This window comes from Poecilia reticulata, linkage group LG5, assembly GCF_000633615.1.
Source record: "Poecilia reticulata strain Guanapo linkage group LG5, Guppy_female_1.0+MT, whole genome shotgun sequence".
Taxonomy (NCBI): Eukaryota; Metazoa; Chordata; class Actinopteri; order Cyprinodontiformes; family Poeciliidae; genus Poecilia; species Poecilia reticulata.
In genome coordinates, this window is record NC_024335.1 from 21,178,324 (window position 1) to 21,192,021 (window position 13,698).

The window sequence follows — 13,698 nt, forward strand, 5'->3', positions numbered from 1 at the left end:
AAAAAAAAAAAAAAACACGTATGGCGCACGCAGCGCAAGCACATCACAAGCCAGAAGCCTCCTTGCCTCACTTTTGCTCTAGGTAATTTGTGAGTTGGCTTCTGGGTAACATTAGCAGGTCTATTTTAGGCAATCATGGTGCCAACACCCATAGCCTCAAAGTCTCGTCAGCAGCGGCCGGCTTCGCACTCACCCGGTCATCTTTGGTGGTCTCCTCTTTTGGTATTCGACTTCGTCCACGGTCCACACGGCCCCCTTCACGTTCTCCACGCGAACGAAGCACTTGTGCAGACTTAGGTTGTGGCGCACGGCGTTCTGAAAAAATGACAAAAACTTTGTACTTTTTTCACCCACCACTGTGTAGGTTTTCCTGTGGCTTCCCGAACAGAGCCCGGTATGAAACGAGCGTTTTCTAGAAGCGTTATTTTATCTGGGATTGTTTCTAATCAGTCATCATCAGCACACACACACACATACACACCCAGACAGCCAAGCAGGCAGGAAAGCAGGCAGGCACACCGCTATCTTCGTCTCAGCCCCCCAGGGACAGGCCTCCCTTTTCATCTGCTATTTGTAGTTTGTTCATGCCCAATTTCATTACCAATTTTAATTCGTCTATAATTAAATCCTGCATATTCTCTCTGACACGCTGTTCTAAGCCGAGAGGGAGGGACAGGCCAGGCGTGCATCACTCTTTGCCGTAATTACACACACACACACACACGCACACGGGCATACACAGAGAGCGGCTTGCGCGCACACACATAATTACACACAGCCATAATCAGAGGAGGAACCCTCGCCCCCCCCCCTCCTTCACGCACACATCCCCTCAACACCCCCACCCCCCAAGCCGTGATGCTAAGTTTTGTAAATGAGTCTGACCCCAATCTCCGCCTGCCACCCTGACAGTGCAAACACACACGCGCACACGCGCGCACACAACAGCACAAACACACACCAGACACCGGTGCTATTGCACTGTTATTTGCATTCGTCTCCGTGATGAAAGCCTAATTCTCCCAGTTAAAACATTAGCAGTCATTTACAGTGGGTCACAGCACATGTGCCACTCATCTCCACTCCCTTCTGGGCTGAGAGGCGGAGGGTGGGGGTGTGGGGCGACAACAGGAGGCAGGAATTTTAGAGGAAAGCTTGAACAGCAACACAAGAAAAATGGAACTGGGTTCATTTGTTTCAGGGCTGTTGATCTTAATACCACAAGCGAGTGACCATCACAGGAAGTTGGTGATTTGATTGGACTGTGGGATGGACAACGAACAACACGTGTGTGCAGGTAGAATTCGACATTTATAAAAGGAATGTATAGGTGAGCAAACACCTATACAATTTTAAATCAAACCTGCATCGATTCTATACTTTTAATAAACTTTCACACTATTCCAAACACAACTTTCCAGAGATTTCAGTCCCTTATACTTATTTTAAAATATGAAATACTAAAGTCCACAATAACTTCTTGCTGAATATTTCTACAGTGGGTGGGCTTTAAATGTGGAACCCAGAGAAATATGGAAGAATGAGACAGAAAGAGAGAAAGGACAGAGGGATAGAAGAAAGGACACAAAGAAGGAAGACGACAGGAAAGTAGGCATGAAGAATAGAAAAGGGGGATGGAAATAGGAAGAATAGAACCGAAGAATACAACACAGGAAGGAATAAAGCGCTGCAATTATTGGCAACACTAACAATTCCTACAAAATTAATACAAGTGTTTATTTCCATTTTTTATTTTTGAGTTAACCAGAATATCAATCAATTCTTAATTCACTGAAAAACTGGAGCAGCAAGAGAACACGCATTTCAAATAAGGCAGATTTGTTGACGTACCCACAACTAATGTTGACCATATGCACAGTCATCCATACAGACAGACAGACAAGGAAGAAGATAGGAAATAATCTTCTTCCTTCATAATAATTTTGTGTGGTTCTCTTTATATCATTACTTTCCAAATATCTCATCTTTGTACACAAGTGGTACTTTGGCAAAACACCAGAGGCTTTTATTTCCTTAAAAACAAACTCTACTACTAAGAACAACTTCAACTGGCTACAATAAGAGTTGAAAGTCTGTTCTCATTTATGCCCGTCTCCCCCCCTTCCCTCTCTCTCATCTTTTCCTCATTTCTGTCCCTCTCTGTCTCCGATTGGTGACTTCCACCGCCTGACACCATCGCTCTGCTCATGAAATATAACGACTTATTAAAGGACATACATCTCTGAGGCCCCATTTGACTCATCGGGCTGCTACATAAATACATAAAGCCATGCCGGGACTATATTTAAAGGTCCTCCAGACGGATGGAGGAGGAAACAGAGCCCGGGCATTAATAGTTAAAATTCATAAAAGTCAGATGAGGGGGTAAAGATATTCCTGGAACCTTTGTCTCTTCACCTCTGCAGCAGCCCTCCTTCCACCGTCCTCCTCATCCCGTCTTTGTCAGAGCCAGTTTAAGAAGCCTGCTGTCTTCGCCTCTTATGTTACTCATCTAGCGTTTGTGTTACATATAAGGTTAAAGGGAAGAAAGTTCAGCGTGGTCACAAACATTGTGTCCGCAGTCCTAAGGTGTTGTAGGTGACTAGTGGAGTTTTACTGTCCAAAAAAAGCATTGAAAAAGTATTTATACCTTTAACTCTTTATTTTTTTTATTTTGCACAAGCTTGAATGTAATTTTTATATATATATATATTTATTTATTTTATTTTATTTTTTTAAACATGAGCAGAAAAGCATTTTGGGGTATGTCTTTACTGATTTTGACATTTTACTATGTGGAGACTTAAATTTTTACCTTGCGCCTTTCCAAAAAAGCTAAAAAAAAAAAAAGGTCCTGCTATGGATTTTAGGTTTGGACTTTGACTAAGCCATTCTGACACCAAGTCATCAAAGCTTTGGCTGTATGTTTAAGATCGTTGCTCTACTAAAAGGTCTGTGGATAGTCTCCACAGACTATCTGCCATAGTCTGTGGAGCTTTTTTTTGCAGGTCTTAATCCAGCACTGGCCTGTTTTTAGCTTTGTACAACTTCCCATTAACTGACCAGCTTCCCTATCACTGCTGGAGAAAAGCACCGTGATTCTGCCTCCACTGTTTCATCCTGAGAATAGTGGGGATTATAAGTCAGTTTAATAATTAGCACCAATTAGTGAAATTTTAAGACAACTGTTTGAAATGAATTTCATTCAGGGCTGAAAAAGAAGAATGCTTTCCCTCCGCTTTCACAATTATTCACCACTTCTTGGCCTGTCACATGATAGTTCAGGGGTTGTAAATACTCTTTCCACTGTGTACGCTGCCGAGGCAAGTTTGGGTCTGAAAGTGAGAAATATTCACAAGCGCGGACCATAATTGCTTTTCAGCGATGCCATTTTAATCAGCCGTGTTGAACGCCACAATTTATTTTTTTGTCAAAATATTACTGCAAAGAAAGCCGCAACCCAAACCTTCTGTTACTGAGTGTAGCTCTGCTAATCTACCGCATCATTTAAACAACTTCAAAACAGTTTGGCACTGTGTGATTTACTTTTTCCATCAATAAATACTCCGTTTTGGAGAACAAATTGCTCAACTCCAAGATGATAATAGAAAAGATTACGAATGCACATAAAAAATAAACTCAGCTTTTTTACTTAAGGAATGTGAGATGAGATAACAAAAAAAAAAAAAAAAAAAAAAACTATTCATATGACGACCTTACCTTCCACGTGGCAGTATTTCTCCTGAAATATGCAAACTTTCGTGTAAACCAGTTGTAGATCTCATTTAGAGTCAGCTGTCTGTCTGGGGACTCCAGGATGGCCTGGAGAAAGATTGAAAGATGTGGGACATCAGAGGAGGACGCAGACAGAGGGATTGTGCGGCAGATAAGTGGGCGATGCTTACATGACGTATGAGAGAGGCGTAAGTAAACGGAGGCCTGACATCAGCGTTCTTGTAGAACTCACAGTTTTGAGCGAGCTCTGAAGAGGAAAAAAACACAAGACAACAAACTGGATCAGCCAAGAGATGATAAACACTTTTAACACAAGAGTTTAAGGGTTTTGTTTAAGAAATAGTACAAAATAATTAGTAAAAAAAAAACACAAAAAAAACACTATCTCTCAAAACAGTAAGAGATTTCTGAGGCACAAAAACAAAAACAACACACACGAGAAAGAGGTTCGTTATTGGTGTCTACCTGAGGCAATAGGGGTGCAGTACTTGTCAGAGTTGCGCCGACGTATGGGGCCAACCGGGTGATTGTGGGAGTGGGAGTGTGTGTGCAGGCTGGAAGAGCTGATGACGGAGGGTCCCTGGCGCAGTGGCGTGATTGGGGTGGCGGCTGAGGTGGGAGGGTGGGGTAGACCCTCTGGGTAGGCATCGCTGTCCCTCTTTAACAGGGAGCCGCTGGAAGCCAGGTTCAGCTGGAAAAGGGACGAGAAACCGAGAGAATATGTTGGGTTCATATTTAGAAGGGAGAGTTCCTTGTTTTCCCCACCATAATCACAAAAGCAATACTGAGCTGTGAAGTTCTTTCAGCACAGAAAAGTTACCTAAAGGAGCCAAATGTCTGATTGCAACTACAAGCTTCTGAATGTGATTAAACCGAGATAAAATATCACTTCGTTTAAAATAAGGAAGGGAAATAGTACGTGGCTTTCAAACTCTTTGTGCACTCTGCAAATCCGGTAAGAATAACGTTATTCCATTCAAGAGAGAGAACTACCTTTAGAGCAAAGATGCGTAAATGGAGAAAAACATTCCCACTATGAAACACAGTGGCAGCATCATGCTGTGGGAATGCTTTTCTTCAGCAGGGCAGCAAAAGATGCTTCACTTCTACAATGATTTTTTTATTGGCGCTATGTGTGGCAGAGAACGAACACACACATCATCCTGAAAACCTCATCGCCATGATAAGCATGGCGGTGGCAATGTTACGTTTCAGAGTGACACAGCGGCCATCATGAAATCGCACTTGAAAAAGTTCAAGAGGTACGAATACGAAGACTTTGTCAAGATGCCTTGACATAACTGATAAGATCTCAACGTGTGTGGAAATTTAAAGCAGTTTTTTTTAAATTAAATCCTGTTCAAAACACATCGCCTGTCGGTCACGATGGAAGCTTGTCCACATGTAATTCTTCACTTAGTTCCCCTTATCTTCCTTTGTTAAAATGCAGAAATGATGCAAATTCTGAGAAAAGCAGGAGTCCTCAATGTTTCAAATGAATCCATCTATTCTAATAACTTCATCGAATGCAAGCTCAGATTAAAAAAGGGGGCCTCAAGCACTTCCTGGAAATTTGGGGCCCTATCAACGGCAGCAAGGATTTGCACTCTCTGAACATGTTCGTGTATTCATACCTACATATTCACACACCCGCACACACACACACAGCACAGGCTGCAATTAACCCCGAGCTTACAAAAACAAAACCACATGACAGTATGTTTGTAGGAAGGGGAACATACACATGCACTTTGCGGTGGCGCAGCCTTCACGGACCAATTCGGCCCAATTAGGCAGAGCCCAAGACACACACACAGACACACACGGAACCAGTACTCCCAGTCTCTCTGGGAGAGGCGTTGCAGGGCTTCTAGTTTAGAACTAATTAAAACCACTGTGTGTGTGTGTGTGTGTTGTCTAGATTTATGTAAAATGTGTGAATCACCTCCTATTTCCTCTGACCCCTTCTCCGTACCATTTAAGCTGACTGGAGGGGGGCGGGGCTGTTTAACAGGTACTTCATTAAAGCTGCAACCCCGGCTCATCACCACAGCAACAGTCGAACACTGTTAATTGAGGCCAAGCTTTGTTTCCATTCCTGACGCTCCTCCTCTGCCCCTCCTCCTCCAATCCCTGACCCCGAGGCCCGTCTCCAGTGGCGACAGAACACGCCTCCTTCCTGATTTCCCATTAGATGATAATGGCAGCTGATCCCCTTGTGATCAACACATCATCCAGTCGCACGGTCACACGTGCGCACACACGTCGCCACTCAGCTGCGCTCGTTTATATTCTCGAATTAAGACACTCTGGCTCTAATTGACAATTAATTTCAACATCTTCATATTTTAATAAGACTCCTCGTCAATCTGAATAATGAAATATTCATTAGGTTCCTAATAACAGCCTTGCCAACCAACTGCAGTGGATGCACTTTAACGCGCGCAAGATTCTTGCAAAATCTGTGTGATATTTGGCAGCATTCGGTTGACTTGCAGCGAAAGAGTCGCTTGGAGAAATTGCATCCCGACTTCCACACAGTTTAAACGACTAAAACAGACTCAAAATGTAAGACCCCATTTGTGGATTCCAGAGAAATGTAAGGGCATGATTTCCACAGGAATATACTTTCAGGTGATAAAATAGACTATTATAAAAAGATGAAAAATGGAGTGAAAGGCAGGACAAAAGGCTTTTTATGATTTAGAAATGCCACATTAACCCTCACTGAACAATAGGGGGCATAGCCACCAAGCAAGAGAGGCACAGATGAATCGTCAAGTCCCATCCAGGGGAAGCAAATGCGTTTGCATTGAAATCTGGACCGTGGGGTGTCGGCGTGTACTCACAGGTTGGTTGAAAGGTTTTGGCTCTGAGGGGCGCATGTGCAGGTGGGTCATCATGGCCTGAAGTCGCTCACTCTCCTTCGCCAGCTGCAAGACGCAATCGGAAAAAAAAATAAAAAAATACATGTCATCTCATTTCATTATCCTCAGATTGATTTAATGCGGTGTTGACACAGAATTACAAATACAATTACACCTCAGGCAAAGTGGCGAACATGAGAGCGAGGCGCCTCAGCAACCCGCAGCTCTCTCTCACACACTTCCCTCCGGCCCCCGAAAACGCGCTCGCCCCCGTTTGACTTTGTTAACGGCTGTATAATGGGGGTACCGCTGTAGCCTGTGGAGATGCCGAGGCCTCTTTCTGTGTACGCCGTTTAATTATTTTTTTTATGGTCACAAAGTACAATAAAGAACAAACAACACCCGCAACTTCCTCCCACGCTTCGGAGATGTGCGTCGCTGTCTGAATATGAGAAACAAACAAAATGCCCGTCCTGTGTCTGGATGTGCTCTGTGTGTGGCGTGGGAGCGGCGGGCGTCCTGCGGACGGCCGAGGGATGAAGCGGCATGTCAAGGAGTGAGAGGGAGGGACGGCTGTCCTGATGTGATGTGACACCAGCTGCCTCTCTGTCACTTTGCGTTCCCTGGCTGTGGCTTCAGGGGCTCGGCTAAACGATGTTTACCACTGCTGCAAACACAAAAGCTGACCATAAAACTGGACAGCCCACACACACACACACGCACGCACACACTCAGTTGTGCACAAAAGCCTTCAAACTGGTGTTAACTTTTTGTAGAGCTTTGAATGTAATGTTTTTGCATGATAAAGTTGAGCTGAGCTCAGCTTTCTAGATCTATTCTTCTATGAAAAGCAGGAAATAAGCTCTTACATGAAGACAGATATGCTTGAAAAATATTTACCTTTATACCTCAAGCACAAACCGTAGTTTTCTTCACGGAAAGGCGTGGCAATATTTCTCCTCAAATGTCAAGTTTGGTGACTGCTACTCGGTTCAGGCTGTTACTTTGTGTCTGCAGAGGCCCATTATTTATCCGGTAGGTTTTTTTTTCTCTCTCATAGCTCCGAATCTAATTAGATAAACTGAAGGCTTTCTCCCTCAACTTCAAGAAAGCAAGAAAGATTTTTTTGAGCAATAGTATTTGCAATTTGCTCCTGGCGTTGGTGTGTAGGAGCCTGTTTGCCGACAAGGAGTGAGTCCAGGCCCAGCAGAGATGAACATAGTGCTTTCTGTCTTTGCTAAGTCCTGCTCATTAGCCATTGCACAGGATTGAATATCTGAAGAAAACAGTGCAGATGTTGTCACTCTGTTGTTGTTTCTGAGCGACAATTTTGCAAGTTGGCATGTTAAGACAGAGCCTGGGTTTTATCAAGCACTAATTTCAACCTTGAAGTGCATTAAAGCCGCTCGCACTTAAAAACATAGTCTAAATGGATCACTTTCAATTTGCTTTTTGGCTGGAAAAGCAGGGAAAATATGTAAATGAGAGCAACTTTACAGCTCGTGTAAACAGGAGAGAATTAAACAGACGTAAGCAAGCTGTCATGATGCTCTGGAGGTCTGTGTTTCTTTAATGCGTCCTTGTGTTTAGTTGTAGCTCCACTGACTCTTGTGTTTCCCTGCGACTGTTTTGATCACTCATTTTCCCCTCGGTTCCTCTTGGGACATATTTTAGCCATTCTCCCTCTTATAATTTAAGACTCATTTGGGTGACTCTATCTCCTGCCTGAGTCTAAATCCTATGCGAGCAAAGTGCTGCGTGTCACCATAAACTATATGTTTTTGTTTATTTCATAAGAAAAATAATTTATGAAAAAAACTGAATGGGATCCCGTTCAGAGTGTTTGTGCAATGAATGACGTACAAATATCAATTCAGTCTTTCCGAGAGCTGGATTCAGAACCGGTTGTAGTTAGGGATGAACTGGCACAACACTGATGACACACACACACATGCACACATGCGCACAAACGCACACCTTCAGCTATGCGACTCCTGCATTCAGGAAACTGCAACAGTGTTTTCCACTTTGCCACTCTTCAGAGAACGGTATCGTTTTGATCTTTTCTTTTTTTCTCTGTAGCATTATTCGGATGTTTTATGAGTGCTGCACGCGTGAATCGCTAAGAAAATCTCCTCGTGGCCCAGGCCTCCACGTCTTGCTTGTGTCTTTTCCCTCCCCTCCTCCCCCTCTGGTGCTGGTGACCAGAGAAGCTTTATAATTGGAGCGGCGATGGCAGCTTCCCTGCTGACTGCTCCTTTTAAATTACAAGCTCCGCTGCTCTCCATAAACTCTGCCCCGCCAAAGACAAGTTTCTGCCACTGACAGGCTAGAACAGTCTTCATGACATTGTTTGTGAGCGTATGAAAATTAGGCCTCTGTGCGTCAGTGATGGGATGTTATGTTAGTGTTGTGTGTGTGTTTTTGTGTGCTTGTGTGGTACCCACCTGTATCTCCAGTTGCTGAACTACTTGCATCTGGACTCTGCACTGAGCAGTGCTGCGGTCATCTAGGGCGTGCTCGTTGTTCAAGTGCCTGAAGGTAGACAGAGAGAGAGAGAGAGAAGAGGATAAATATAACAACTTAGTTTTTCCTGCAAATATAAAACCACTGCTTAAGACTTTTAAGTCCAGAGGATTATTGTCGTATCGGTTCAGGTCTCATGAATGAAGCAGGAAGTAATCTCAGGTGCTTCGATTTTATTTAGACTGAGTTATGAGCTGCTTCAGCGCTGTAAAAATAAATCCTAATCTCAGAGGTTCATTTTGTCTAGCGACGGACGCAGCAGCTGTGCTGTGTGTGTGTGTGGGTGTGTGCGGGTGTGTGTGTGTGTGCACTTCATTGGGGCCACGGTCCAAGACAACCACCTGGATATGAGCTCATATGTTATCTCACACAGCCTTATCTTAAGGCTCTCTGTTAGCAAAACTTCTCTTATTAACGCTGCTGTGTCTTCAGTGTGCGTCTGCGTGTGGAAATGGTGCCGCTGTTTGCTTCCTCGAATCTGGGAGGAATTGGGACCTCCTGATCTTTCCCAGTGTGCTCCTCCCAGTCTTCCTTCTGTCATCGCCAAGGTTATTCACAGGTTGCCGCAGCCTCGGCGGGGAGCGTCGGTACGCAGTGCCTTGCAAACGTATTCATACGACCTGAACTTTTCCACATTTTTTCACGTCATAAGCATACGCTTCAATACATTTTTAGCGATAGGCCAGCGAAAAGTAGTGTTGTAGTTGAAGAGGAAAGAAAAGTTTATGAATTTGCGGCGGTTTTATGAATTTGCGTTAAATAATGTTTACCCTATTGACTTTAAAACAGCTCAAGCTCAGGCAGTTTTTAGATGATGGACTGATCTCTAAGATATTTAGAGGCCGGGAACTCTACTTGGTCTTCATCAAACTGTTTATCCAACTCTGTCCACTAACAAATCTCTGTTGACTTCTGAAAACTAAGGAGTCCGCCTGCCTCACTTTTCAGATATTCTCAGAAAAAAACATTGAAAATCCAAGTTTAATTTTTCTTAGGTTTCATAAAAACCAGTTTGTGGCTGTGATCTGTGTAAATACAAATCCAAGTGATTTGAATAGTCTCTCACAGTTCTCAGTGTTATTTGTGTGTGTGTGTTTTTTTACAACACTTTTGTTTTACTTGTGTTTGTGTTTGAGGTACGTGCCATATTTCTTTGATCAGCGTATTAGTAAAAAAATATTTTAACGTGTGTAACAGATGGTACTATGGGTGTGTGTGTGAACGTCTGAGAAAGTAAGAAGTTTTCCAACACGAGGCAAAGACTCGAGATGAAACAAAAACAATGATGTCATGGCACGACTAATCTAGGCAGATAGATGGCTCAACACAAGTGCATGATAATAATAACAAAAACATGAGCTCACCCCCGTCTCTCTTTCTCTAACCCCCCTCTCCAGCCCCTCCGTGGAGCTCTCTCTGCCTCTTCGTCACTCACACTTCTGCCCACTCTCTTCCTCCCCCCTCCCTCCTGTAACTCCCCAAAATGCCTATGATTCACACATATTCCAGCTAACTCTGCCCCTTCCCATCCCCTCTCTCTCTCTTTCTGTTTCTCTATAGCCGGGTCATAAACAGTAGCAGTTTTTTGCTTCTTTTTCTTTCTTTTTTTTTTAAGTTTGTCCCGACAAAGAGGCTCTGTTTACTCCTCTGAGTGCTGGCAGACAAGCCTTTAACCCACATTACACCCAGCTTTGGCGACCACAGCCAGAGTATTATACCAGAGGACAGGGAAGAGGAGGAGGAGGAGTAGGAGGATGGTGGGCAGAGAAAAGAGAATAGAAGAGAAGAAAGACCCGAAACAGTGGAGCGTCTCCCTCCTCTGTTCTTCCGCTCTACCCTTTTCCCCTCCTGGGGCGATGACTAAGGCTTGCTGGGAGGGAGCTCGCTGTTGGACTGACGGCATTATCTGTCGCTGCCTCTGGTTTTTTTTTTTCTTCCATCTCTCTTCTTACACACACACACATGCATGCTCTTTCGCTTTAGCGACTGCTCTCCTTCCATCTGCCCCCGGGCTACGTGAAATGAGACACCAAACAACAGCTTTCCTCTCCAAACTTTCCCAGCCTGCAAGCAAGCTTTGATCCGACTGTCCAATGCCATTGGCGTCACCCCGCACACCCCTGTGATTGTGTGTATGAATACTCATTTCATCACTCTTGCTTATTAATATTTTCACTGTTCAAACAACTACAAACCCCAAGTTGGTAATGAGTGTAAGTTTGTGTAGGGCTTCATTAAGAGGCTTGTTAGGCCTTTCGTTAGAAGCCTCTGTGCCAAGGGGGGAAGTCCAGTGCACCAATGAGGAGGAGGAGGTGCAATATATCTCCAAATGTGAAAATGACATGGCGGACGAGAAAAAAAACAGAAAATATTTCATCTTTGCAAAATGTGTTTAAAAACAAAGCTAAAATAAATAAATAAATGAATATGGTAGTCTGTTGAAAATACTCAAAGAATCTTTAGAAAACAAAGAACCTATACACATGACAAGCAATGTCGTGTACCGTTGTGTTTGTGCCCGTCTGCGTGCGTGTATCTGTGCGTGCGTGTAGGTGTGCGTGTGTGTGGATACGTGTACGAGCCTCAGAGCAAATGTGATGCAACAGATTGAAAAAGATGAGCAAAAGAAAATCAGGAAAATGCAGAACTCCACAGAGATTTCTATGACTGACGTGCACCACTTACTGGGGTGAAGTTTTAACTTAAACACAGATTTTGGCTACCAGGAGAGAACTGAAGTTACTGCAAGCTTTACAAACGGCAAATGTGAACTTTCGTGATTCGTACCAAAGGGACTTTAGTCAAAAATCAACTAAATTAAAATAAAAAGTTGTATGCATTTGAAAATAAATTGCGTATAGTCCAAAACCGAATTCAATTTAACTCTTCGTCTTACCTTTTAAACCTAATTTGTAAATTAAACCAGGATATAAGATTCCAAATCATTTGTTTTATGCAAGATCTTCAAATTATAATTTTTTCATTTGAAAACTAAGGCGTATGACCTATTTACAAATCCTCTTGCTAACATTTTTCTTTCAGTGTATTTATTGTTTTTACAAAGGTCCTCAAACAGTAACATCTATTTTGATTAATTTCAGGTTGATATGCTTGGTATTATTGCTGTGGTCTACAAGCATAGCAGATAACAGAGAGGCACAATTATCATACTGTTTACCATTATGTTTTTTTTATTCTTTATTTTTTTATAAAGAATTAGTTACTGGTAACACCCCCGCATGGTGATTTTTGTAAATTTCATACGCTACAACTGCTGTCAATAACAACAATTTGTAGTTTTGTGTTCCACTGTTGGTTTTATGAGAGCAGTAATAAACGTTAATAACTTAAAAAATATATGATCAAATGCAATTATTGTGTATCGTTTAGCAATGCAGTTGTACTTCATGTAACTTGAGGTCTAAAGTAATCCATTTAAAAATAGGTTCAGAGTGCTATCTACAATCTTTACCAAATAAGAGTGAAATGGATTTTTTTTTTAAATGTCATCACTTTTATTATTACAAGAAATACCATAGCATATTGCCTGTCCCTCATAGATAAATTATTAAAATGGTTTGATTTTTTTCAACAGAAAATACATTACTGTTTTGATAACCTTTAGGTGAAAATTAATATAAATTGATTTGTGATCTTTGTTATCATTGTTAATTTTTATTTTAGAAATATTAAAACAGCAGCGATCTCATTCAATAAAGAAATATCCTACTAATCTGCAATGTCATAATTGCATAATTTCTTTTCAGAATTGAGTTTCCATATTTTCCAGTCACTTTTAGGTGTTTATACAAAAAGCTTACAATTAAGTTATGTGAGATATGGTCAGGCCTTAAATATGAGCTTTGCAAAAAGAAAAAAAAAAAAAAACACAGGACAGATGGATAGTCATGTACGTTATTTTCTTGTGACTCACTTGATGAACTGTCCCATGTCCTCACACAGTGCTTCACAGCCTGGCCACTTACACTCTCCATGACCGTAGAGGGGATGGGAGCTGCTGAGCTCCTCATGACTGCAGACAAACACATGAAACGAGACGTCAGCAAGGGTCAGTGACAGATGTTGCATTTCGTGCATAATCTCCACACACCAATTGAGGTCAGAAACAATTGTATAAGACATATCGAAACATTATTTTTAGTCACTTTATTAAACACATGCATGCAATATGTGAACGCAACAGCAGCGTGCACTGGTGCAGCCATCTGAGTGTGGTTAGCTGTGATTAGTTGGTGCAGATTTTCGAGCCAAGAGCAAGGGAAGGAGGACAGACCAAAGTGGGGGTTAGTTACAGAAGCCAGGCATAAAATAAGGGAATTGGTCCAACAACCTCAGAGGCGCATTCTGAAGTCCATGACCTATCCCCCTGCCTTTGGTGTGTGTTTTGCACGTGTGTTTGTATATTAGTGTTGGTGTGTCTTCTACTGTTTCAGGAGCTGACATGGAGCCGGCACAGGACCAACCAGCCATGACTGATTGGTGGTGGTTGCTGTCATTTGCTGGTTGCTCTTTTGTGGCGAGTCTGTGTGTGTGTGTGTGTGTGTGTGTG

At 42.6% G+C, this 13,698-nt stretch overlaps 1 protein-coding gene across 3 annotated transcripts in view; it reads right to left on the reverse strand.

Moving 5' to 3' along the window:
- Nucleotides 1-27: 27 nt before the first annotated feature.
- The window catches only part of foxp4 (forkhead box P4), a 105,391-nt gene continuing 91,720 nt past the window's right edge, over nucleotides 28-13,698 (reverse strand). For 2 of the 3 annotated variants that reach the window (XM_008409256.2, XM_008409255.2), the window contains exons 9-15: nucleotides 13,063-13,161; nucleotides 9,050-9,137; nucleotides 6,585-6,668; nucleotides 4,201-4,426; nucleotides 3,906-3,982; nucleotides 3,721-3,822; nucleotides 28-315 (exon numbers count right to left, since the gene is read on the reverse strand). In XM_008409256.2, the coding sequence (XP_008407478.1) occupies nucleotides 190-315; nucleotides 3,721-3,822; nucleotides 3,906-3,982; nucleotides 4,201-4,426; nucleotides 6,585-6,668; nucleotides 9,050-9,137; nucleotides 13,063-13,161 (802 nt within the window). In that variant the 3' untranslated portion in view covers nucleotides 28-189. The remainder of the gene's footprint in view (nucleotides 316-3,720; nucleotides 3,823-3,905; nucleotides 3,983-4,200; nucleotides 4,427-6,584; nucleotides 6,669-9,049; nucleotides 9,138-13,062; nucleotides 13,162-13,698) is intronic. The other variant, XM_008409257.2, reaches the window with a different exon arrangement.